The sequence below is a fragment of the Zalophus californianus genome, chromosome 13 (genome assembly GCF_009762305.2).
Source record: "Zalophus californianus isolate mZalCal1 chromosome 13, mZalCal1.pri.v2, whole genome shotgun sequence".
Lineage (NCBI taxonomy): Eukaryota > Metazoa > Chordata > Mammalia > Carnivora > Otariidae > Zalophus > Zalophus californianus.
Window position 1 is genome coordinate 7,719,017 of NC_045607.1, and position 20,539 is coordinate 7,739,555.

Here is a 20,539-nt window from a genome sequence, read left to right on the forward strand (position 1 = left end):
AGGGCCTTCAGCAGTACCTGGCAGCTACTAAGTGCTTAATAAAAGGTTCACGAGGGAATCAAGCTCCTGAGATTTCCACAAACCTGGCCTGGCCAGCTCCCACTCGGGCGCACAGCCTCCTGCTTGGCATCCTTATTCCTGCCCTTTTTACGAACACCCCTCCCCTGCCCCAGAGCCTGAGGTCCTCTCCCTCCATTGCCCCTGTCCTGAGCCTGGAACTCCCTCTCTCCAGGGCCACGTCCTGGCTGTGTCATCTCTAGTTCTGTGACCTGGGCTCCACCCTGGCCCCTGCTCGTCACAGCTCTGCCGCTGGGGGTGAGTTGGCCTCTCTGAGCCTCACTTTCGCCACCTGCGAAGCGGGCATGGTGACACCCACCTTTCAGTGTTGAGGAGTGCCAGGTGGCACACAATAGGCCTTCGGGAAAGGGCCGCTGCTGGGGCATTTGTTTTACCCTTGCTGTGACCTCCTGGGCTGGACCGGGGTGGGGCTGTGAGCCTCGTCCCGTGGGAGTGGTGGCATTTAATCGTGTGTGTTTAGAGCCCTGTGGAAACAACGGGGAGGCCCAGCGTTGATCCTGTGAGCCCTGCCGCGGCCCGTCTTCCTGTGGAGGGAGAGGAAGGTGCCTGTTACCGGAGCCTGGGAGGGCAACGGGTGGCCCCACCTGGTAGGCCCACAGGAACCCGGAGAGGAGCTCAGGCTTCCTGGCCCGAGTTCCCAGGGCAGACTCACAAAGGGGAAGGGAGAGAGCCTTCAATCCCAGACACTAATCCTAATTCCTCTGGGTGTTTCGACACGTCCAGCACTGTGAGCTTCCTCCTCAGGTCTCCAGCAGCTGCTTCCAAGTCCTGGGCTGAGCTGGGTGCAGGGCGTGGGTGGAGATCCGAGGGTCCGTGTGGGAGCCATGGCTACCCCCCAGGCCCCTTGTTTAGGCTTGGGCCTCTGGCTACTCGGGAAATGTTTCTGCGATTTTTGGCCTGCCACCCACCTACTCTGGGGTTGCTCTCTGCCTCTGCCTCAAGCCAATGTGGCAAGACAGAACCACCATCAGAGTACAATTCAAAGACCTCACCATGGCCCGTGAGGTCGCGCGTGACACCTAACCCCCTTCACCCTCCCCAGCCACGTCCCCTCTGCTTTCCTCCCCAGTCCTATTCAGCCACTTGCTCCAGGCCACTTTTCCATTTGCCAAGCATGTTTCTACCTCAGGCCCTTTGCCTTTGCTGTTCATGCATCCGGACAGCTCTCCCCAGTCTCCATGTCTTTGCTCTGCATGCCGGCCCTGCTCAGATGTCACTGCCTTCGGCGTTCCCTCGCCATCTGCCTGAAGTAGCAGCCCTCAGCTTCTTAGCTCTTCTCAGCAGTCCTGACCCGCTTTCCCCTCTGTTTTCTCTCTGTTTCTCTCTTTACCCGACCTGTCGTGTCGTTTGGTCTTGCACCTATTCGAAGCGTGCACTTCAGTGGTTTTTAGTCTATGCACAGAGTTGTGCAGCCATCAGCGCCATCCCTTTTAGAACATTTTCATCACCCCGAAGAGACCCCATACCCATTAGCAGTCACTCCGCATTTCCTCCCGACTCCCCCAGCCCCTAGCAGTCGCTAGTCTTTCTGTCTCTTAGGGATTTGCCCATTCTGGACGTTTCGTGTCAGTGGGATCACACCATATGTAGTTCTTTGTGACTGGCTTCTCTCACTTAGCATTTTCCAAGGTTGAGCCACATTTTAGCGGGTATCAGGGCTTCGTTTCTTTTGACTGCTGAATCGTACATACCCCTTCGTGTATGGAGGCGTTCACCGGTTGGTGGACATTCAAGTTGCTTTCCCTTTTTGGCTATTACAAAGACTGTGGACATATGTTTCATTTCTCCTGGATATACACCTAGGAGTAGCATTGCTGAGTCCTAAGGTAACTCTGGGTTAAACCTTTCTAGGCAGTGCCCAGACGATTTCCCAGAGTGGCCACACCCCCTTATGCTCTGACCGGCAGTGTGAGGGCTCCAGTTTCCCCTCGCCAGCTTCTGTTATGATCAGTCTTGATTATAGCCTTCCTAGTGCGTGCAAAATGGTCACTCATTATAGTTTTGATTTGTGTTTCCCTGATGGCTAATGACGCTGAGCATCTTCTCCTGTGCTTACTGGCCACTTGTGTATCTTTGGAGAGATGTGTGTTCAGATCATTTGCCCACTTTTAAATTGGGTTGTCTTTTACTGGTCAGTTCTAAGTGCCCTTTATATATTGTTAGCAACAAGTCCCTTGTTATATGTAGGGTCTGCAAATATTTTCCTTCATTCTGTGGGCTGTCTTCTCCCTCTCTCGATGGTGTTCTGTGAGTCACAAAAAGGTTAATTTTTATAAAGTTCAGTATTTCTATTTTTTCCTTTGTCACCTATTCTTTTGGCATCATACCTGAGGAACTGTTGTCTCATCCCAGAGCACAAAGAGTTATCCTGTATTTTTTTCTAAGAATTTTGTAATTTTAGCTCTTATACTTAGGTCTTCGATCCCTGTTGAGGTACAGTATACTGTATGAGAAGTGGGTCCTCCTTCCTTCTTTTGCATGTGAATATCTCATTGTCCTAGCAACTTTTGTTAAAAAGAGCTTCTCCCCTCCCTTCCCCCCATCCTTTTGAAAATCAGTCGACCATAAATGTGAAGGTTTATTTCTGAACTCCTAATTCCATTCCGGTGATCTATGTGTCTGTCCTTATGCCGAAACCATCCTTCCTTGATTTTGGTAGCTTTGTAGAAGTTTTGTAGTCAAAGAAATGTGAATCCTTTATGTTCTCTTCTACTTTTACTAGATGCTTTGACTATTCTGGACCCTTAAATTTCCAAGGTTTAGAATCAATGTATCAAATTTCTACAAAGAAGCCAGCCGAGATTGTGTTGAATTTTTAGATCAATTTGGGAGTATTGTCCTACCAGCATTAGATCTTTGGAAACATGACTGTGGGATGGGATGTCTTTCCATTTACTTAGATCTTGAATTTCTTTCGGTAATGTTTCCTAGTTTTCAGAATATATATTTTGTACTTCATTTGTTAGATGTAATCCTGCTTATTTTATTCTTTTTGATGCTGTTGTGAATGGAATTATTTCCTTCATTTGATTGTGGATGTTCACTAGGATACAGAAATAATTGATTTTTGTATATTGCTCGTGTATCCTGAAACCTTGCCAAACTCTTGTAGTCTGATAGTTTTTAGTGGCTTCTTTGTGATTTTCTACATACAAGATCAGAGTATCTGCCAGGAAAGAGAATTCTCGTTCTCCCCTTCCACTGCTTTTTCTTGTTTGCCTGACCTCATTTTTCTCCTCCCACCACAGTGTAAGTTGGTCACTGCTGGGGTCCCAGGGCATAGAACAGGGCTGGCACGTGTTTGAATGAATGGATGGACCCAGCAAGGTTGGGTCCGGTGATGCTCCCAGCCCCGGGCTGCAGCTCCTCTTGTGACACCTGATCCTGACAGGGTCCCTGTCCCTGTCTGCCTGTGGTTGGGCACTCTTCTTCCTCCCCCTCATCTCTAGCCCTCACATTTTCTGCTTGTCCTGTCTTGGGGCTGCAGGGAATTGCTGGAGTCCCCCGTGTCTTCATCAGATGAGACACGTCTTTTTTTTTTTTTTTTTAAGATTTTATTTATTTGACAGAGAGAGAGAGAGAGAGACAGCGAGAGAGGGAACACAGCAGGGGGAGTGGGAGAGGGAGAAGCAGGCTTCCCGCGGAGCAGGGAGCCCGTTGCGGGGCTCGATCCCAGGACCCTGGGATCATGACCTGAGCCGAAGGCAGATGCGTAACGACTGAGCCACCCAGGCACCCCGGGACGAGACACATCTTGCAGACCTCCCCAGGCCAGGCCCTTCGCGGGGCTTGCGGATGCTCCCAGGTACCCACGAATGAGTGGGTGGTGTTCCTGTTTTACCCATGAGGGTGGAGAGGTCAAGCCCTGGTTGAGTCATTCGGTGATGTGAGGGCTGTGAGCCCAGGTCTGCCTGACTTGCGTCCTGTTGCCCCTGGTCAGGGCCCTGGCGGGATGTGGGAGAAGCCTCGTGTGGAGCCGGGAGGGGGCTTCTCATAGATGCTCGGCACAGGTGAGGCGAGGCCAGGCCAAGGAAACCAAAAGTGTATTTGTTCCTCACTCATGCTGTTTGCTCTGCCTGGAACTGTCTCCCCCCACTGGCTACGCCCCTCTCTTCATTCCCATTTGAGCTTAAATGTCACCTCCCTGCGGCCAGTCACCTACTCTGACTCACCCTTTCCCTCCACCCTCTCCTGGTGACACTGAGTCATCCCAGGGGTAACTGTCAGTGTTGATCTGTGAATAAAGTCCCCTGCAGAGCCCCGTGCCTGACTCGTACTTGGCACTCGGAGACGTGGGTGCATGTCTCAGGGACATGGCAGGGCATCGCTGGCCCGGAAACCCTGGTGGGTTCTACCTGCCAGGCTTTTCCAGGCTCTGTGGCCCATGAACCAAGGTGAAGGCTGAACACTTTGACTGTAGTCGGGTAGTCCTGGGATCGAATCCTGCATTGTCGGTCACTGGGGTTGTGGTGGTCTGGGGGTCTCTTGGAGCCTCAGTGCCCTCAGCTGTGGAGCGTGCTGTCTGAGGCTGTGTGAGAAGCAGACACGCCCATGTCAGATGATGCTCCATTTGTGCTGACCCTCTCCCCTCAGGCCCCAGTCTGGCCGTTAACCTGTGATCCTGGGGTCCCCAGGGTGTGGAGCGGTCACTTCCTCAGCTGTCCAACATGGCCATTCCTGTTAGAGGGGTGATGGGGCAGCAGATATCATCTCTCACGCCACCCCTTCCCTTCCATGGCCATCCCTTCCTGAGCACGGGCTCTGCCAGGCGGGCTGTGGGGGGACAGGGAGCTGCGCAGGGCCGTGGAATTTGTCACTGCCATCCCAGATCCTGCTGAGCAGCTGGGAGAGGCTGGGTGAGTGCTCCCTGAGGCTCCACTCACTCCCAGGGCCCAAAGCATTTCCCTGTTAAGGGGGTGCTGAGTTTTTCAGTGCGGTAATCCCTTCCCCGCTGGTGCAGAAAGAACTTGGGCTGAAGACCAGCTCCCCACTTAGGAAGCTGAGGACCCCAGGTTGGTGTCAGGCTGGTATGCTGAGAGTGAAGTGTGTGGCACCGGGAACCCACTGCTCGGGTTCGAGTCCCTGTTCTGCTGTGCGTGCGCTGGGCCTCTGGCCAGGGTCTTAACCTCAGCTCCCGGAGTCTGTGAATGTGGGGTTGTCCTAATGGTAGTAACTGTCCCAGGCAGTTGCTGGAAGCAGCGGCGTGATCGTGGGTCTCTGGACCTTGGAGCAGCACCACTAAAGTGCTGGAAGTGCTGTCTGGCACAGGGGAGGCGTGATACGAGCCTTAGATGCTGTTACTGTTACTATTAACGCTGTTGTTGTTAGTGGTAAGGAAGGGGTCTCTGCAGCCCGGCAGCCCTGAGTGGAAGGCCAGCTGTTTCCTAAGGGGGTGACACCAGGCAGTTTACCTCGCTTTTCATCTGTAAAACGGGCTCTGGGGCCAGTTTGAGAAGACTGTTGTGAGGGTGAGAATGACTGGCCAGGGGTCAGGGAGGTAATGGCAGAGGAAGGAGCCCCCCAAAGCCACAGAACAAGGGACAGGGGCAGCGCTGGAAGCAGGGGCAAGGAGTGTCCTCCCCTCTGCTTGGCCTCACCCCTACCTTGTGTTTTTTCATTTTTTATTACTTTTTTTTTTTTTTGGTTTTATAACACTTACACAAGCATGTCCTTTTTATGAAGATACAGTCACTTTGTGATACAAAGTAAAAACAAGAGTTCTGCTCCTCCTCCTGTCCCCTCCCTAAAGGCCGGTCCTGTCCCCGATACCTGTGTTCACCTGCCTGCTTGTGTTCACCTGTCTGTCTGCCCTGCAGGGAGGAGGTGCAGGAGAACTGTGTGCGGTGGCGGAAGAGGTTCACCTTCGTGTGTAAAATGAGCGCCAACCCGGCCACCGGCCTGCTGGACCCCTGCATCTTCCGCGTGTCGGTGCGCAAGGTGAGGCTGGGCTTTGGGGCTGGGGCTGGGGGCTGCGGGCTCAAGGCCAACGCGGGGGTGTGAGGCCACTGATCCAGCGGCTTTAGCCCCATCCCCTGACCTGTCCCCTCCAGAGGGCAAGGAGTGAGTCACTCTGCTCCTTGGCTTGACTTACCCCCAGCAGTCAGATTCGGAGTGGGGGAAGTGCTGGGGAGATGCATGAGGTCCCTGGGATTCCCTAGTCACACTGCTGCTTCTGTCTGTCTCTCTGCAGGAGCTGAAAGGCGGGAAGGCTTATTCCAAGGTGAGTGGGGCTGTGAAGGGATAATGGGGTACAGTAGCCTTGAGAGAAGAGCTTCAGCCCCCTCTCTGCACCAAATAGGAGACACTCGGCTCTGCAGGAGATGTATTCTTTCTTAGAAATATCTTTACTGATAGGCTTTGCGCTTAATACAAAGCTACCATATGCTTGTTGTAACACAAATGGTACAGAAGTTCAGAGTGAGGGGCACTTGGGGGGCTCAGTCGTTAAGTGTCTGCCTTTGGCTCGGGTCATGATCCCAGGGTCCTGGGATCGAGCCCCACATCGGGCTCCACATCGGGCTCCCTGCTCTGCGGGGAGTCTGCTTCTCCCTCTCTCCACCCCCCTCCCCCCCCCTGCCGCTTGTGTTCCTCCTCTCGCTGTGTCTCTCTCTCTGTCAAATAAATAAATACAATATTAGAAAAAAAAAAAGTTCAGAATGAGAAGTGCAGTTTCCACCCCCCTCCTCTGCAGGCTTCCTCCCCAGACCCAGACCCCATCCTTGGATTTGTTAAGGTCTTCCCGGAACTTTTAAGAAAAAGAAAATTAGGTCATTTACACACACAGCTGTGAGTCAAACCCATGCGCATGCGGTGTAGAGGAACAGAAAATGAGCACCTGTGTGTGGACTTGTGTGCGCGCAGACAGTAGGAGTTTTACATACACAAAAGGGACTTGTTCTAAACAGATTCTGCAGCGTGGTTTTCACTTGCCATACATCGTGGGCACGTTTTCACAGATTTCCTTTTGCTTTCTAACCGCAGCAGTGCCCCCCTGTGCTGCTGGGTGGTGGGCGCCTAGCCGGTCCTGTGCTGCGGCCCATCTGTGTTGTTGCCACCTGCTCAGCACTCACGGGCACCAGCAGGAGAAGGCGGCTCTGCAGGGGTTGGCACTGGCTCTGAATAAGCCCGCTCTGCCCTAGACCCCCTTCTTGGTGGGGACTCACAGCCCACCCTCTGTGGTCCCAGGGAGGTGGCCTGGCGGCAGGCGGTGGACTTAGTCCGTCCAGAGGGGAAATGCCTTTGCCTTACCTCGCCCTGCGTGGAAGGCGTGTCCCTTCCCACTGACTGGAGCTCAGGAAGCTCGGTGTTCTGGGCCGTCGCTCTGCCCCAGCCTGGGCGCTGGTGGCCCTCTCCAGAAACAGAGGGCAGGGTGGCTAGAACTGGGCTGTGGAAGGTGCCGCCAGAGTGGAAATTTCTCCTCCCATGAAGTCACATGGGCGTGGGTACCTGCAGCCCCCACCTCCACCCGGTGGGCACTTACTAGGTGCCCAGCGTGTGTCAGCCCTGCAGGCCCTTCCCTTCTGTCCTGTGATCAAATGCCCTTGACAGGCCCTGCTCCCATTCTTCAGGGAAGGAAGCTGGGGCAGCTAGACTGGACGCTGGTTGGGCCTGGTCTTGGGCCTGGCTCTGCTGGCTGGGCTGCGTGGGGCTCTGGGCAAGTCACTTACCCCCTGGAACCTTAGTTCTCTTCCCTGCCAAATGGGGGTCCCTCTGACTCGATGGCAGGGCTGGTATTCGAACCTGCCAAGTCTCTGATTCTGGCTTGTGTGCCCCTAAACTGCAGTAGAGATTTGCACGTAATAGGTGCTCAAATGCCCCCTGTCGATTTGGTTGTTCCCCAAGACCCTAATCCCAGCACCCCCCACCTTAACTCAGTCCCCCACCGAGGAGGTATGGAGACCTGGCTTCTTTCGAAGGCTTTCCCAGATCCTACACCCTGTTCTCGAATGTGCTCCCACTTCCCCCCGCATCCCTGGCGCCTCCCTCTGTTTCCCGGGGGCAGCCAGGTGTTCCTGCCAGCCCCTCATTCTAACCTCCATGAGGGACTCCTGCCCGCCCCCCACCCCCATACCAAGTTCCCACGGGCCTTCCCTCCCCCCTGCCTGCTGGCCTGGCGGCTCCCACAGCACAGCCTTGTGTCCCAGGGAACAATGCCTCTGTGTCACAGACAACAATGTCCTTTCATCTCAGGCGCTGCCCCAGTGCACACTGGGACATGGCACAAAGGGCGCTTTGTGCGGCTCAGGGATGTGAGCTCCAGACCAGCCTCTGTCCTTGGGTGCCATTATGCAACACTCAGTCTGGGCTGTGGGGCGGGCCCAGGGGATCTGCCTGCCCCTGCCCCCCGCAAGTTAACCCTTATGCCACCCGCTGGATGCCCACACCCCCTTGCAGCCTCCCACACTCTCTTCTGTCCCTCTCAGCTGGGCTTCGCCGACTTGAACCTGGCTGAATTCGCAGGCTCAGGCTCCACAGTGCGTTGCTGCCTGCTGGAGGGATATGACACGAAGAACACTCGTCAGGACAACTCCATCCTCAAGGTACCAGGGCCCTGCCACCTCTCTGCCCCTTCCCACCAAGGAGCGGGGGCCAACCTGCTCCTCATCAGAGTCCCCTGGAGCGTTGTTAAAAATACAGGTTCCCGGGGCGCCTGGGTGGCTCAGTTGGTTAGGCGACTGCCTTCGGCTCAGGTCATGATCCCAGAGTCCCGGGATCGAGTCCCGCATAGGGCTCCCTGCTCAGCGAGGAGCCTGCTTCTCCCTCTGACCCTCCCGCCTCTCATGTACTCTCTGTCTGTCTGTCTGTCTGTCTCTCTCTTCCTCTCCCCCTCCCCCCTCCCTCTCTCTCTCTCTCATTCTCACTTTCTCAAATAAATAAATCTTTAAAAAAAAAATACAGGTTCCCATCCCAGACACTGGGAAGATGTGGTCCCGGGGTCAGGAAACCACCCTCAGAAGCCTGGCTCTGCCACTGGCCTCAGTTTCCCCATCTTTAATCTGGGATCAGGGGTGGATCCCAGCAGTCTCTATAAGGGTTTGATGAAATGAGCATCCCTGAGTGCTCACCACCTCTCATCTCATGATGCCTGACAACAGCCCCGTGGGGCGTCTGTTCTTGGTCCTAGTTTTGCATAGGAGGGGGTTGAGGCACAGAGGTTAGACAGATCATTTGCCTGAGGTCACAGGCAGAGCTGACACTTGACCCCCAGCTGTTCAACTCCACGGTCCAGCTCCCAGCCATTGCCTCATGTGACATGAGGCTGCCTGGGCTTGCAGTGGAGGATCAGTGAGTGAGTGAGTGGAAGAACCTGTCGTCCCTTGACCCGGGCAAACTGAGGGTGGCTGCTCCTAGAGCCCAGCTGCGTGCAGCCTTCCAGCAGCCGGGGCAGCTCCCTCCCTCCAGGCAGCTGGCTCTTGGCCCTCTCAGGACGGCATCTGCCGCTGCCAGCACACCTCTCTTCCCTGTCCCCCATCCTTCCACCTGGCTGAGAAAACAGTCTTGTCCTAACCACACCTCTACAAGCTGACCCAGCGGGAGTGTCTTGTGCCTGAAGCAGAGCCAGGCAGCAGGTGACGGATGGGGGCTCTGAAGCCTCTTGGACCCTTCGCAGAGGGAACCAGAGACACCCAAAAGGGTCCAGGCTAATTTTGGTGGGGGCTAGGGCCTTTCGGTCTCGCCCCAGTGGCCCTATGTACCCCTAGGCAAATCACAGCGTGAGGGGGATGCAGGTGGCCTCAGCTGCAAGGTGAGCTTCCCCACGTCCTAACTGCGGGGCTGTGGGCCATCACTTCCCTTGAGTCTGTGTCTGAGTGCTGCTTCCCTCATCTACAGCCTGGGGCCATCACCTACTTGTAAGGCTGCTATCACAGCCAAATGAAATCATTAAAAAAAAAAAAAAAAAAACACCTCAGGAGGCGCCTGGCTGCTCAGTCAGTAGAACATGCGTCTCTTGATCTCATGGTCATTAATTCAAGCTCCAAGGTTGGACGTAGAGTTTACTACCAAAAATGGGGTCTGGGGGGTTCCTGGGTGGCTCAGTCAGTTAAGCGTCAGACTCTTGGTTTCAGGTCAGGTCATGATCTCAAGGTCGTGGGATTGAGCCCCATGTCAGGCTCCACTGTGGGCTTGGAGTCAGCTTGAGTTTCTCTCTCCCTCTTCCTCTGCCCCTTCCCTGCTCATGTATATTCTCTCTTGCTCTTTCTCTCTAAAATAAATAAATCTTGGGCGCCTGGGTGGCTCAGTTGGTTGAGCGACTGCCTTCGGCTCAGGTCATGATCCTGGAGTCCCGGGATCGAGTCCCGCATCGGGCTCCCTGCTCGGCGGGGAGTCTGCTTCTCCCTCTGACCCTCTTCCCTCTCATGCTCTCTGTCTCTCACTCTCTCTCTCTCAAATAAATAAATAAAATCTTTAAAAAAATAAATAAATAAATCTTAAAAAAAAAAAAAGTCTCAGCCCGGTGATCTCTATTTTTGTCAGTGATGGTACTGGGATATGAGCATCCATTTCCTGTCGCTCCATCTCAGCCCAGACTTGGGCACCCAACCCTGCCTTGTTTGGGCCATTGCCAAAATCTCTGCCCAAGTGGATGTTGAATTTCTGATGGCTTCTTGCTTTACTTTACTCAACTAACTTTCACCACACCCCCACCCTCCATGTTGGACTCTGTGCAGTCCATCTCCCACCCCCGCCCCCTGTGTTATACCTGGTGAACCCCCTCCCCACCAGGTGGGCTTTGTGAGCCTCCCTCCTGCCTGCCTGCCTGCCACGTGGAGCTCGTGTGCCCTCGCTCTGAGGCTGTGAGCAGGCCCTGAGGCTGGAGAGGGACTATGGCCCCTCTCCTAGTTGCAGTTCTAGAATAACAGTAGGTAACTTCTGCTTGCGCTGTGTGCTGGGCGCTGAGCCATGCAAAGCCTCATCTCCCCTAGTCCTCCCCACTGTCCCAGGAGGCAGGTGTCAGGATTGGTCCTATCCTCCACCCAAGGAGACAGGGGCTCAGTGCATTTCGATGGCTTCCCCAGGTTCAGCAAGGGGCAGAGATGGGATCAGAGTCCAGCCCCTCGGAAGCCAGAGCAGAGGGGCCACTGGGAGGCACCTGGGCTGCAGGTGGGTGTGGTTTGGCTGATTTCTCCCTCTGTGTAGGTCACCATCGGAATGCTCCTGCTCTCTGGAGACCCCTGCTTTAAGACGTGAGTGTGGGCGCAGGCTGGGAGGGTGCTACACAGAGACTTTTCCCTCCTCCGGGCTCTTGGGCTCCCCTGTCTTTGACCCTGAATGTGGGGCACCCCAGTCACAGCCATCTGTCCTCCCAAGGCCACCGTCCACCGCCAAGTCCATCTCCATTCCGGGTCAGGACTCCTCCCTGCAGCTGACACGCAAGGGCGGTGGGACCAGCGGCAGCGGCAGTGGCAGTGGCTCCCGGCCCCCCAAGGCGAGGCCCACCATCCTCAGCTCAGGTACCATTCCCCTTCTGCCCTCCCTGCTCCTCCCCGTGGCCCAAGGCTCATCTCCGTATCCCCAGGTCCCCAGGGGGATGCTTGCTGAGAGGACAGGTGGTGGGGTGGTGTTTACGCCCGTCCATGCCTCCACTAGGCCCACGTCTGAGCCCTTCCCACGTGCTGGGCCCCAGGATCACAGCAGTGCCCTGACCTTGAAGCCATGTCTTACAGGAGAGACAGGAGCCAATCGGGGTAATTAAGTCCACATCACCTACAGGTGTGACAGGAGCGGTGCCAGGCATGAAGTGGTGGCACTTGAGCTGAATCTGAGCTGTGGGGGGCAGTGTTCCTGGCAGAGGGATGTGCTGTGAGCTCTCACTCTTCCACCGGCTGCGCTGCTGGGACTGGCCGTTGTGCGTGCCCAGTCTCGGCATCCTCCCCTGACCAAGGGGGCAGAAACCATAAACTACAGTCCGGGTTGCCGTGGAGATGAGCTGAGCACACGTGTGTGCCTTGCCTGGCACACAGTACGAACTCTATGTATTTCCCAGCGCTGGGTTTCTACTAAATTGTCATTATTATGAACGTTATAAAAAATGCAAACATCTGAGGGCACCTGGGTGGCTCAGTCGTTAAGCGTCTGCCTTCAGCTCAGGTCATGATCCCAGAGTCCTGGGATCGAGCCTGCTTCTCCCTCCCCAACTCCCCCTGCTCGAGCTCCCTCTCTTGCTGTGTCTCTCTCTGTCAAATAAATAAAATCTTAAAAAAAATGCAAACATCTGAACCCCCAGAGGAGACCTCATGGAGATTAAGATAGGAGGTGCTACAGGGGAAGGCTCCAGCCTCCCCTGCCACGCTGGGTCTAGAGGTGGGGCCCCCATACTCTGTCCCTGGGGGTGAGCTCAGTGCCGGGAGGCAGACTGCCCCGAGCTGACGAGTCACCCTAATTTGCACCACGAGAGCAGTTAGAGAAGGTGCGGGGCCTCGGGCGGCTCAGCGGATGTTTGCGGAGTGATTCTGCCCCCAGGACGGCTGGGAGCAGTGAGGGCCCTGAACTCAGGGGCCAGCTTTCTTCCACTCCCATTTTTCCTGTAGCTCAGCTAGGTAAGGCCTGGAGCTGAAAGCTGGGGGTGCCTCAGCCTGGTGACTGCTCGTAAAAACCAGAGCTTCCCAACACCATTGCTCTCTCCAGCTTCTTGTGGGGGGGGAGTGAGCGACACCAGGCCACCCCGGCATAGATGGTGTGTTCTTCTCTGAGGAGGGGAATGGTTGAGATGAGTTCTTCCTTCCTATCACAAGAACTGGTGGGCAGGCACTCGTGGGGCCCGGAGTGGATCCCCCTGAGTCCCTTGCGCCTCCTGCTGGCGAGGGCCGGGAAGTTTGTTTCGAAGTTGGCCTCATGGGTGACTTGGGACAGGACTGTTGCCATTCCCCATTCCCCTTATTCGTTCCACTCCAGCCACACGGACCTAAACTTGTTCAAGCCTCAGGCCTTTGGTTCTGCTCTTCCTCTGTTTGGAAGGCCCTTTTCCTGAGGCCTTCTGTGGCTTGTTCCCTCCCAAGCCTCCTGAAGGCCTGCCAGTAAGGCCACCTCCTCAGAGAAGTCTTTCCTGATCCCAGACTGGGTCAAACCCCCATCCACACTGCTCCCTGCTCTCTACCGCTCACCTCAGTTGTGGTTAACTGTGGGTCATTTTTTGTTCAACATTCTCCCTTCCCGCTGGCCTGGGACACCCCATCTCCTATTTACGGCACCCAGCGGAGTGCCCCGTGCAGAGGACGTCCCCAGATATTTGTGGAATGAACAAACCTGGGCCGCGGGGGTGGACTGCGGTGGGAGCAGGGCCTCAGGTTTTTGTCTGTTAAATGGGAAACACCGAGCGTACCCTCCCCCGCCCCCCACCTCCCACCCTTGCCGACTCCGGACCAGTCCCACTGTTAAGCCTGCCATCTCCCCGCTCCCCAGGGGTGCCGGAGGAGCCCGAACAGAACCTGTCCAGCCCCGAGGAGGTGTTCCACTCCGGCCACTCCCGCAACTCCAGCTATGCTAGCCAGCAGTCCAAGATCTCTGGTGAGTGCCCGCCTGGCCCCCTGCCCATGGCCTTTCGCACTCCTGGCCGCCCCCCCCATCCCCCGTAACGAGCCTCCCAAATGCCCAGCAGGCTACAGCACGGAACACTCCCGCTCCTCCAGCCTCTCAGACTTGACGCACCGCCGCAACACGTCCACCAGCAGCAGCACCTCCGGCGGCCTCAGCCTGACTGTGGAGGGCCCCGAGGGCAGCGAGCGGGAACACCGGCCCCCTGAGAAGCCTCCGCGGCCGCCACGGCCCCATCTGTCTGACCGTTCGTTCCGGTGAGCACACCGGCCCCATGCTCCTGGAGAACAGACCCCTCCTGGGGGCTCCCTGAACCTCTGCTCCTTTACCCGTAGCACGGGGACGGCAGGGTCCCACTCAGAGGGTTGGATGGTGATGATTCAGCCAGTGGGTGGACGTGAAGGGCACAGCCTGGGCCTGGCAGGCACATGCTGTTGTGTGTGGCTTAGGGACCTAAGTCCCCCGTTTACACGCAGCGGCGGCCTCTCAGGCTAAGGTTAGGTAACCTCCCAAGGCCTCCAGGGCCTCATCCATAAAACCAGGTCACGGCACCTGCCCTGGGGGCTGAGTGAGGGTTAAAAGAGCATGACTGGGAATAGGTTCTCACGTGCACTCAGAGCAGCCTGAGCGCTGTAGGTGCTCCCCACTGTCATCCTTGTACCTTTCCCCGGCCCAACCGCTATGACTCTGCCCTGACCCACCCCAGGCGGAAGAAGGACTCCGTGGAGAGCCACCCGACCTGGGTGGATGACACTCGGATCGACGCGGACGACATCGTGGAGAAGATCATGCAAAGCCAGGACTTTACGGACGGCAGCAACACTGAGGGTGAGCTGCCTGCGCGGGGAGCCCTGGGGGACAGTGCTACCTGCTCCAGGGCTGCCCCTGCCCCACTCAGCCTCCATCCCCCCACTGTGTCCCCACAGACAGCAATCTCCGGCTGTTCGTGAGCCGTGATGGCTCCACCACGCTGAGTGGCATCCAGCTGGCAAACAGGTAGGAGTCGCGGTCGTGGCCTTGGGGCACACTGCTGAGAGCATGGTCTCGACAGACACTGACCTGACTTTGAATAGCAGTTCTTCCCACCACAGTGTCACCTTAGACCACTCACTTCTTTCTGAACCTCAGTTTCCCTGTCTGTCAAATGGCATGGACCACACCGTCTCACCTAGAAACCTGGGGTTGGTTCCAAGGGTAGCTTGGGAAGTGCCTAGCACGGGGCTTGGCACACAGTGCGGGCTTTATCCGTCTTTATTTGGGACCCTGCTTTTCCCTTCCTTCTGGATCTGGGAACCCCTAAAAATGATGGTAATGACTTGTTTTATTTGTTGAATAAATATTTATTGCGCACCAGCCACACACCAAGCACTGAGCTAAGTGCTGGGGATACAGCAGTGAGCAACACGGATTTGTGCTTGTGTGATGTTTACCTATGAGGGTGTGGTAGGCTGAACCTGGTGCTTCAACTCTACAGTTTGTAGCATGTTTACTGGCTCACTGAATAAGTGAATGAGTAGAGGAGCTCCCTCTGTGCAGGGCTGTGCTGAAGCCTTTGCCCCTGTTCCCCTGGGCTGGCCAGGAAAGTGTGCATTTAACATCCAAGGGCCCAGGGGCGGGGCGGGGGGGGTGTTGGATGGAGACCTAGCTGGGCTGGGGGCGGCGGGTGGGGGATGGGGGGCGGTGGTCCCCAACCTTCCCTCTGGTGCTGCTACACTGACACCTGCTGGCCGAGGCTCAAAATTGCATCCACTGGCTCCCCGTGGCTTCCTGGGCTGTCCCCCGTGAGGTGGGCAAGAGGAAGACAGAGGGCACCTCCTCCGAGGTTTACACACCCCTCCCTAGCCCCCTATGACAGTGAGAAAATGGGTTCAGGGGATGGAAGAAACCAATTCAATCAGGAGCAAGGTCTCAGCAGAGCTGCACACCGAGCCCTGAATGTCCATGACCCTATGGGTGGGTCTGGCTTCAGCCGGAAGAGCTCCCCAACGTTCTCTCTGCTTGGTAAGCTTCATCATCCCTCTGTGCCTCAGTTTCTTCATCTGTCAAACGGGGCAGGATGCAGTCGTTCCCTGCCAGGGTTGCCATGAGGATGGGCGCAGCACACCTCTGTGTGTAAGCCACTAGTGCTCAGGAAGGGCTCAGGCACAGCTCACACCAGCTCTGAGATACCAAAGGCTTCAGTACTTAACATCTGTGTTACCTTGGGCAAGTGACTCAACTTCTCTGAGCCTGAATTTGTCCCTCTGTGAAACAGGGCCAGTTAGTTCACAGGGCCAACTTATGAAGTCCTTTCCAGGGCCTGCCCCACAGGAGCATCTAGGAGGACAAGCTGACCTGTTTCTCTCTTCCCCTCCCCCGCAGGGTCTCCTCTGGGGTCTATGAGCCTGTTGTGATTGAAAGCCATTGAGGAGCGGGTGTCCAGGCTGGAGAAGGGCCCCGCCTCCGCGGGCATCCAAGCCCGCATCATTCCACGAGGGACCTTCCCCTTCAGATCGCCATCCAAGCTGCATCTCATCTGTGCCTCCTCCCATGTACTCCAGCCCCACTCCTACCCCAAAACATCATTCCATTGTCCTCCCATCCATCCCGGGACTCTCCTGGCCCACCAGGCCCCAGGCACCACTGTGAATATTCTCCTCTGAACCACTAGGGGGCAGGGCGTGCAGGTCCATGAAGCAGGTGGACAAGGCAAAGATGGCCAGGCCTGCCTGGGCTGGAGACCAATCTGGCCCCTCGACGAGGACATGCGGCAGCACCTACATGCAGGGATGCTTGTGGCCGAGGGGCCACTTGCCCTGTGTCCCTGCTCACTCCGGCAGCATTGGCTCAGCCTGCCCTGGCAGGGCCTTGCTCTACTGCCCCCTCCTCGCCCTTGGGAGAGCCAGTCTGCCCCCAGAATCCTGCCACCACGGCCCTCTGACTGCTTAGTGCTTCAGCTGTTCCTTCCCTGTGTCCCGGGGGACCTGCTGGCGGCCTTCTCCTGGGAACCAAGACCTCAGACCCATCCACACTCCAGATTGAGACCCCCTTCCCCAACGAATGTTCTCCTGCTGCCTTGGCAGCCTGCACTTTGCACATGCTTGCCTCCAGCACAGCCCCACTGGCCCTTGTCTGCCTTTCCCTTGAGCCCTTCGCAAGGGTTTCTGAGCACTGCCTGCTGTGCAGTCAGCGCCTGCCCCTAGCAGCCCGGCTGGAACGTGGCACTGCCTCTCCCCCAGTTAGCTCCAGCTCAGGCCTGACGCCCATGCTGAGAAAGGTCTGAGCATTGATGGTGGCTCTCCTCTGCTCGGGGCTGGATCCTGAGCAGCTGGTTTCCTGTAGGAAGCCACGGAAGGTGCCTCCCAAACCCTTGGAGGTTGGCAGTTGGGCTGGGCTGGGCTTGGCAAGCAAAGGCCCCTCTCTGTCCCTGCAGGGTTGCCTAGCCCAGGCTGGGGCTGATGCTGGAGAGGCAGGTGGGCTGAGACTGGACTGGCCTGGAGCTGGCTTCCTGGTCAGAAAAGCCTCAGCCCTCCTCTGGAAGCATCCCTCTCTCTGGGCGAAGGAGAGGCGGGGAGCAGTCTGGCCCTGCCCCCGCCCCTCACTAAAGCCTCTGCTGTCTGCCACGCCCCCTCCCCTGTCTTCCTTACTTGCTTGAAGGTGGGTTCTGGCTGCCCACCAGTCCCTGGACAGACTTCCTGCCACTCTGAAGTTTCACTCGTTTTGTGTGAACCCAGCAGGCTGGTGTTTACTTAGTCCTGTACCTTTTTTCTTTTTTTTGAATTTCCCCTTCTTTTCTTTTCTTTCCTTTTTTTTTTTTTTTTTTTTTAATTTTACAGTTTGGGTATTTTCTCCTCCCCCAGGTGAGGGGAGGTGGTTCTGTTCTCTGCCCTACCTGCTGGCTGGGTCCCAGCAGGGCTGGGGATCTGGATACTGGTTCTCTCCCTGGTAGAGGTGCGGGTGCCAGTGAGGTGTCCTCCCCAGGCTGGGAGGGCTCCTTGCTGTTATGCTCCAGCTGGCAAGAGTTGGAGCCTTTGTCTTGGAACCCCCTGGCCTTGGGAGCAGAGCATTTCTAGGATTCTTTGTTGTTGTTTTTAATCCCCTAACTCTTAGAAAATGAATGTGAGGAGCTGCCTGCTGAGACAGGACAGAGCATTTGCTCGGCTGGAGAAGGCTCTGGTTGGCCCTGCAGGTCTCTTCCTGCTCTGCAGACACCTGGCACTTTAAAAGGGAGCTGGCTGTGCTGTCTCCAGATGAAGGGAACCCCAGAAGATGGGAGAGCACTCTCCTTCCCTTCTGTGTCTGCATGACCTCAGCCCAGTGGGGAAGGGCATTCAGGGTGTATTTGGGATCTGGCTCAAAGTTCTGGGCTTCAGGTATAAAACAACTAGCTCTGGTGCTGTTGGAGAGTCCCCCAAACCAGGAACCCTAGCCCCACCCAAGGCAAGGTCTGGGCTTGACGGTCGCCCCAGAAGGACACAGAGCCTGCCACAGCCTCCCCTGCCAGGCCCTAGGCCAGGGTAATTAGACTGAGAATTTGGCCATATCCAAATTAACGCTAGCTGGAGCCAGAAGCCTGAAGCCCCAGCCTCATCCCCATGTGGGAGCCCTTTCTTCAACCTCTGGGTCCCCTCAAGCTCAGTGAATTCCTGCCAGGCGCACACAGCTCCTGGATTTAAATTCTATATATAGAGAAAGATGGACTATATTAGAGATATTTTTGGAAAGGAATCAGTCTATGCAATGCCAGTTTGGAGTCTTCTTGAAAGGCAGTTTAACGTTTTTACTAGGAGATTTAAAGAAAAGAAAAGTCTACAATATTTTTAGGTTACTTTTTTTCTGGTCACCCCAAACTGACCACACGGTGTGATCTGCTGGGATGGAGATCTGCCGTGTTCTCCTCTCTCTTGAGCTGGGAAATGGGTGGGGGTGGGGGTGGGTTTGTTTTTGTTTTTTGATCTTAAAAAAAAAAATCCCCTCCTTTCTAAGAGAATGTTGCCACCACCACCACCCCTTATTCAGAGGGCTGTGTTTGTATCTCTGTCCCGGCTTCTGTTGTAGAAAATCACATTGTAAGGGGAAATCAGCCTAGTGTCAGTGTCTTGGTTTGGGGGAAAAAATTAAATGTTGCAGTTTTTGTTTGTTACGGCATGTTGAGTTTTGTTTGTCTACGGCGTGGTCAGCATCAGAAGAAAGCCGGATGTGTAGGTTGACATCTGGGCATGGGGAAGGATGTGGGTGGCCAAGGTCCTCCCTGTCCTGGCCGCTGTCACAGTCATTACCACCTTTATTACTCCAGGTTTCCAGGGAGGAAACTGAGGCCCAGGAGGGCCATTTATTGCCACCCTCACACCTAGTTAAGTAGCAGCTCTGGTCTCAGCACAAGTTCTAACCACCGGACCTTCCCAGCAGTCAGCCTGAGACAAATAACTGTCTGGGCCTCAGTTTCCTCAGCTGTAAATGGGCCTGTGGTTGAAAGAAGAAAGTGGGTGTACAGCCTGGCACAGGAGGTGTTGAGTTTGTTCCCCGACCTCTCTCAAGTCCCAGGCCACTGCGGTCTCCAGGCCTGAGCCCCTCACTTCCTGCCCCCAACCAGCAGGGGGAGCCAACAACTTAGCCAAGCTCTGAGAAAGGCAAGTCAGCCGGGCCCTTTAGCTCAGACGTGGCAGGAAGCCTCAGTGGCTGTGGACAGGCCAGAAGGGACCAGGCCTCCAGGCCTCCTCCCTGCTGCAGCTTGGCATTGTCCGCACCCCCTTCTCAGGGCCGACACCCACTGAATGGCCCCTTTAAACCCTGGAGGCTGATTTTAAGTCTCTTCCTCTGTTCTGCACAGCACACCTGGGGAGGGGAAAGTTGGCTCCTGGCTGAGCCCAAAGTCTGTCCCGAGACTGAGAGGGAAGGCACTTGGCTGTAGGCCAAGAAGAGTTGTTCCTATCAGCTTTGAAGAGTGCAGTCCCCATAGAGATGGGCTCAGTGACTCAAGGAGACATGCTGCCAGCACGAGCAAACCATGGCTGGTTCAGAGACATCTCTGCAAGTGTGTCCGCCCCTCCCCCACTCCCCATTCTGGGCACTAAGGATACAGCCGTGACCGCGGACCCTATCCCCATGGAGCTCACAGGCCAGATCAACAAGGAAATGAGCTAGCTAAAACGACAAGCGTTATCCACGGAGACACTCTGGGGGCTGTGGAGGACAGGAGGGAGCCCGTGCCCAGCTGTGAAGGGGCCCCTCTGGGATGTGTGGCATCCCAGTGAGACCTGATGGGTGAGGGGCAGCCAGCCCCGCAAGCTGTGGGAAGACAGTGTTCCAGACTGGGAGGGACCTGCGTGCGGAGCCAGTCCGACGATCCATCTGTGCTGCTGCCTGGGCTGCAGCGACACCCAGGGCCCAAAAGGCAGATGGTGAGGAAAGGGAGGGTCACCCTGACCTCCTCATACCTGCAGTGAAGAGAGGACACCCAGGAAGGGTCGCCTAGGAAGCCAGGCGATGGTAAGGGGGCGCTCCCCTCACAGCCAGTGGGAATCCTCCCATCCCTGGGGACCTGGGCCACCCCACCCCACCCCCGCCCCGTCATCCCACCCCAGGTGGGGCCTCGATACTAGGAAATAAGGCCCCCGGGTTCCGGTCTCGGCTTCACCACTGACTCGAATTGTGATCTCCAAGTCTTCGCCCCTCTCTGAGCCTCATTTTCCCCATCTGAAACCTGGGACCTCTGACCTCCCACGCCATCCCGCTCTGGCTTTGGGATCCTGGGATGTTTGGAGATGGACTTTTGCTTCTGGGGCGAGTTCGGCAGGACTGACGGCACGAGTGCCAGCCAGTCTGGGTCCCCCACTCGATTCCATTCCTTAGGGAGAGTCGGGGAACAGCCTGACCCACGATGCCCTTGGAAACTACATTTCCCGGCATGCGAAGGGGGAGGTGGCACCCTCCTGTCCAGGGACACGTA

At 56.2% G+C, this 20,539-nt stretch overlaps 1 protein-coding gene across 4 annotated transcripts in view; it reads left to right on the plus strand.

The window, feature by feature from the left end:
- The window catches only part of FAM102A (family with sequence similarity 102 member A), a 33,951-nt gene extending 15,213 nt beyond the window's left edge, over positions 1-18,738 (plus strand). For 3 of the 4 annotated variants that reach the window (XM_027616545.2, XM_027616548.2, XM_027616547.2), the window contains exons 2-11: positions 5,895-6,015; positions 6,269-6,298; positions 8,502-8,618; positions 11,218-11,264; positions 11,389-11,531; positions 13,480-13,584; positions 13,673-13,868; positions 14,318-14,439; positions 14,538-14,607; positions 15,973-18,738. In XM_027616545.2, the coding sequence (XP_027472346.1) occupies positions 5,895-6,015; positions 6,269-6,298; positions 8,502-8,618; positions 11,218-11,264; positions 11,389-11,531; positions 13,480-13,584; positions 13,673-13,868; positions 14,318-14,439; positions 14,538-14,607; positions 15,973-16,018 (997 nt within the window). In that variant the 3' untranslated portion in view covers positions 16,019-18,738. The remainder of the gene's footprint in view (positions 1-5,894; positions 6,016-6,268; positions 6,299-8,501; positions 8,619-11,217; positions 11,265-11,388; positions 11,532-13,479; positions 13,585-13,672; positions 13,869-14,317; positions 14,440-14,537; positions 14,608-15,972) is intronic. The other variant, XM_027616546.2, reaches the window with a different exon arrangement.
- The last annotated feature ends 1,801 nt before the right edge of the window (positions 18,739-20,539 follow it).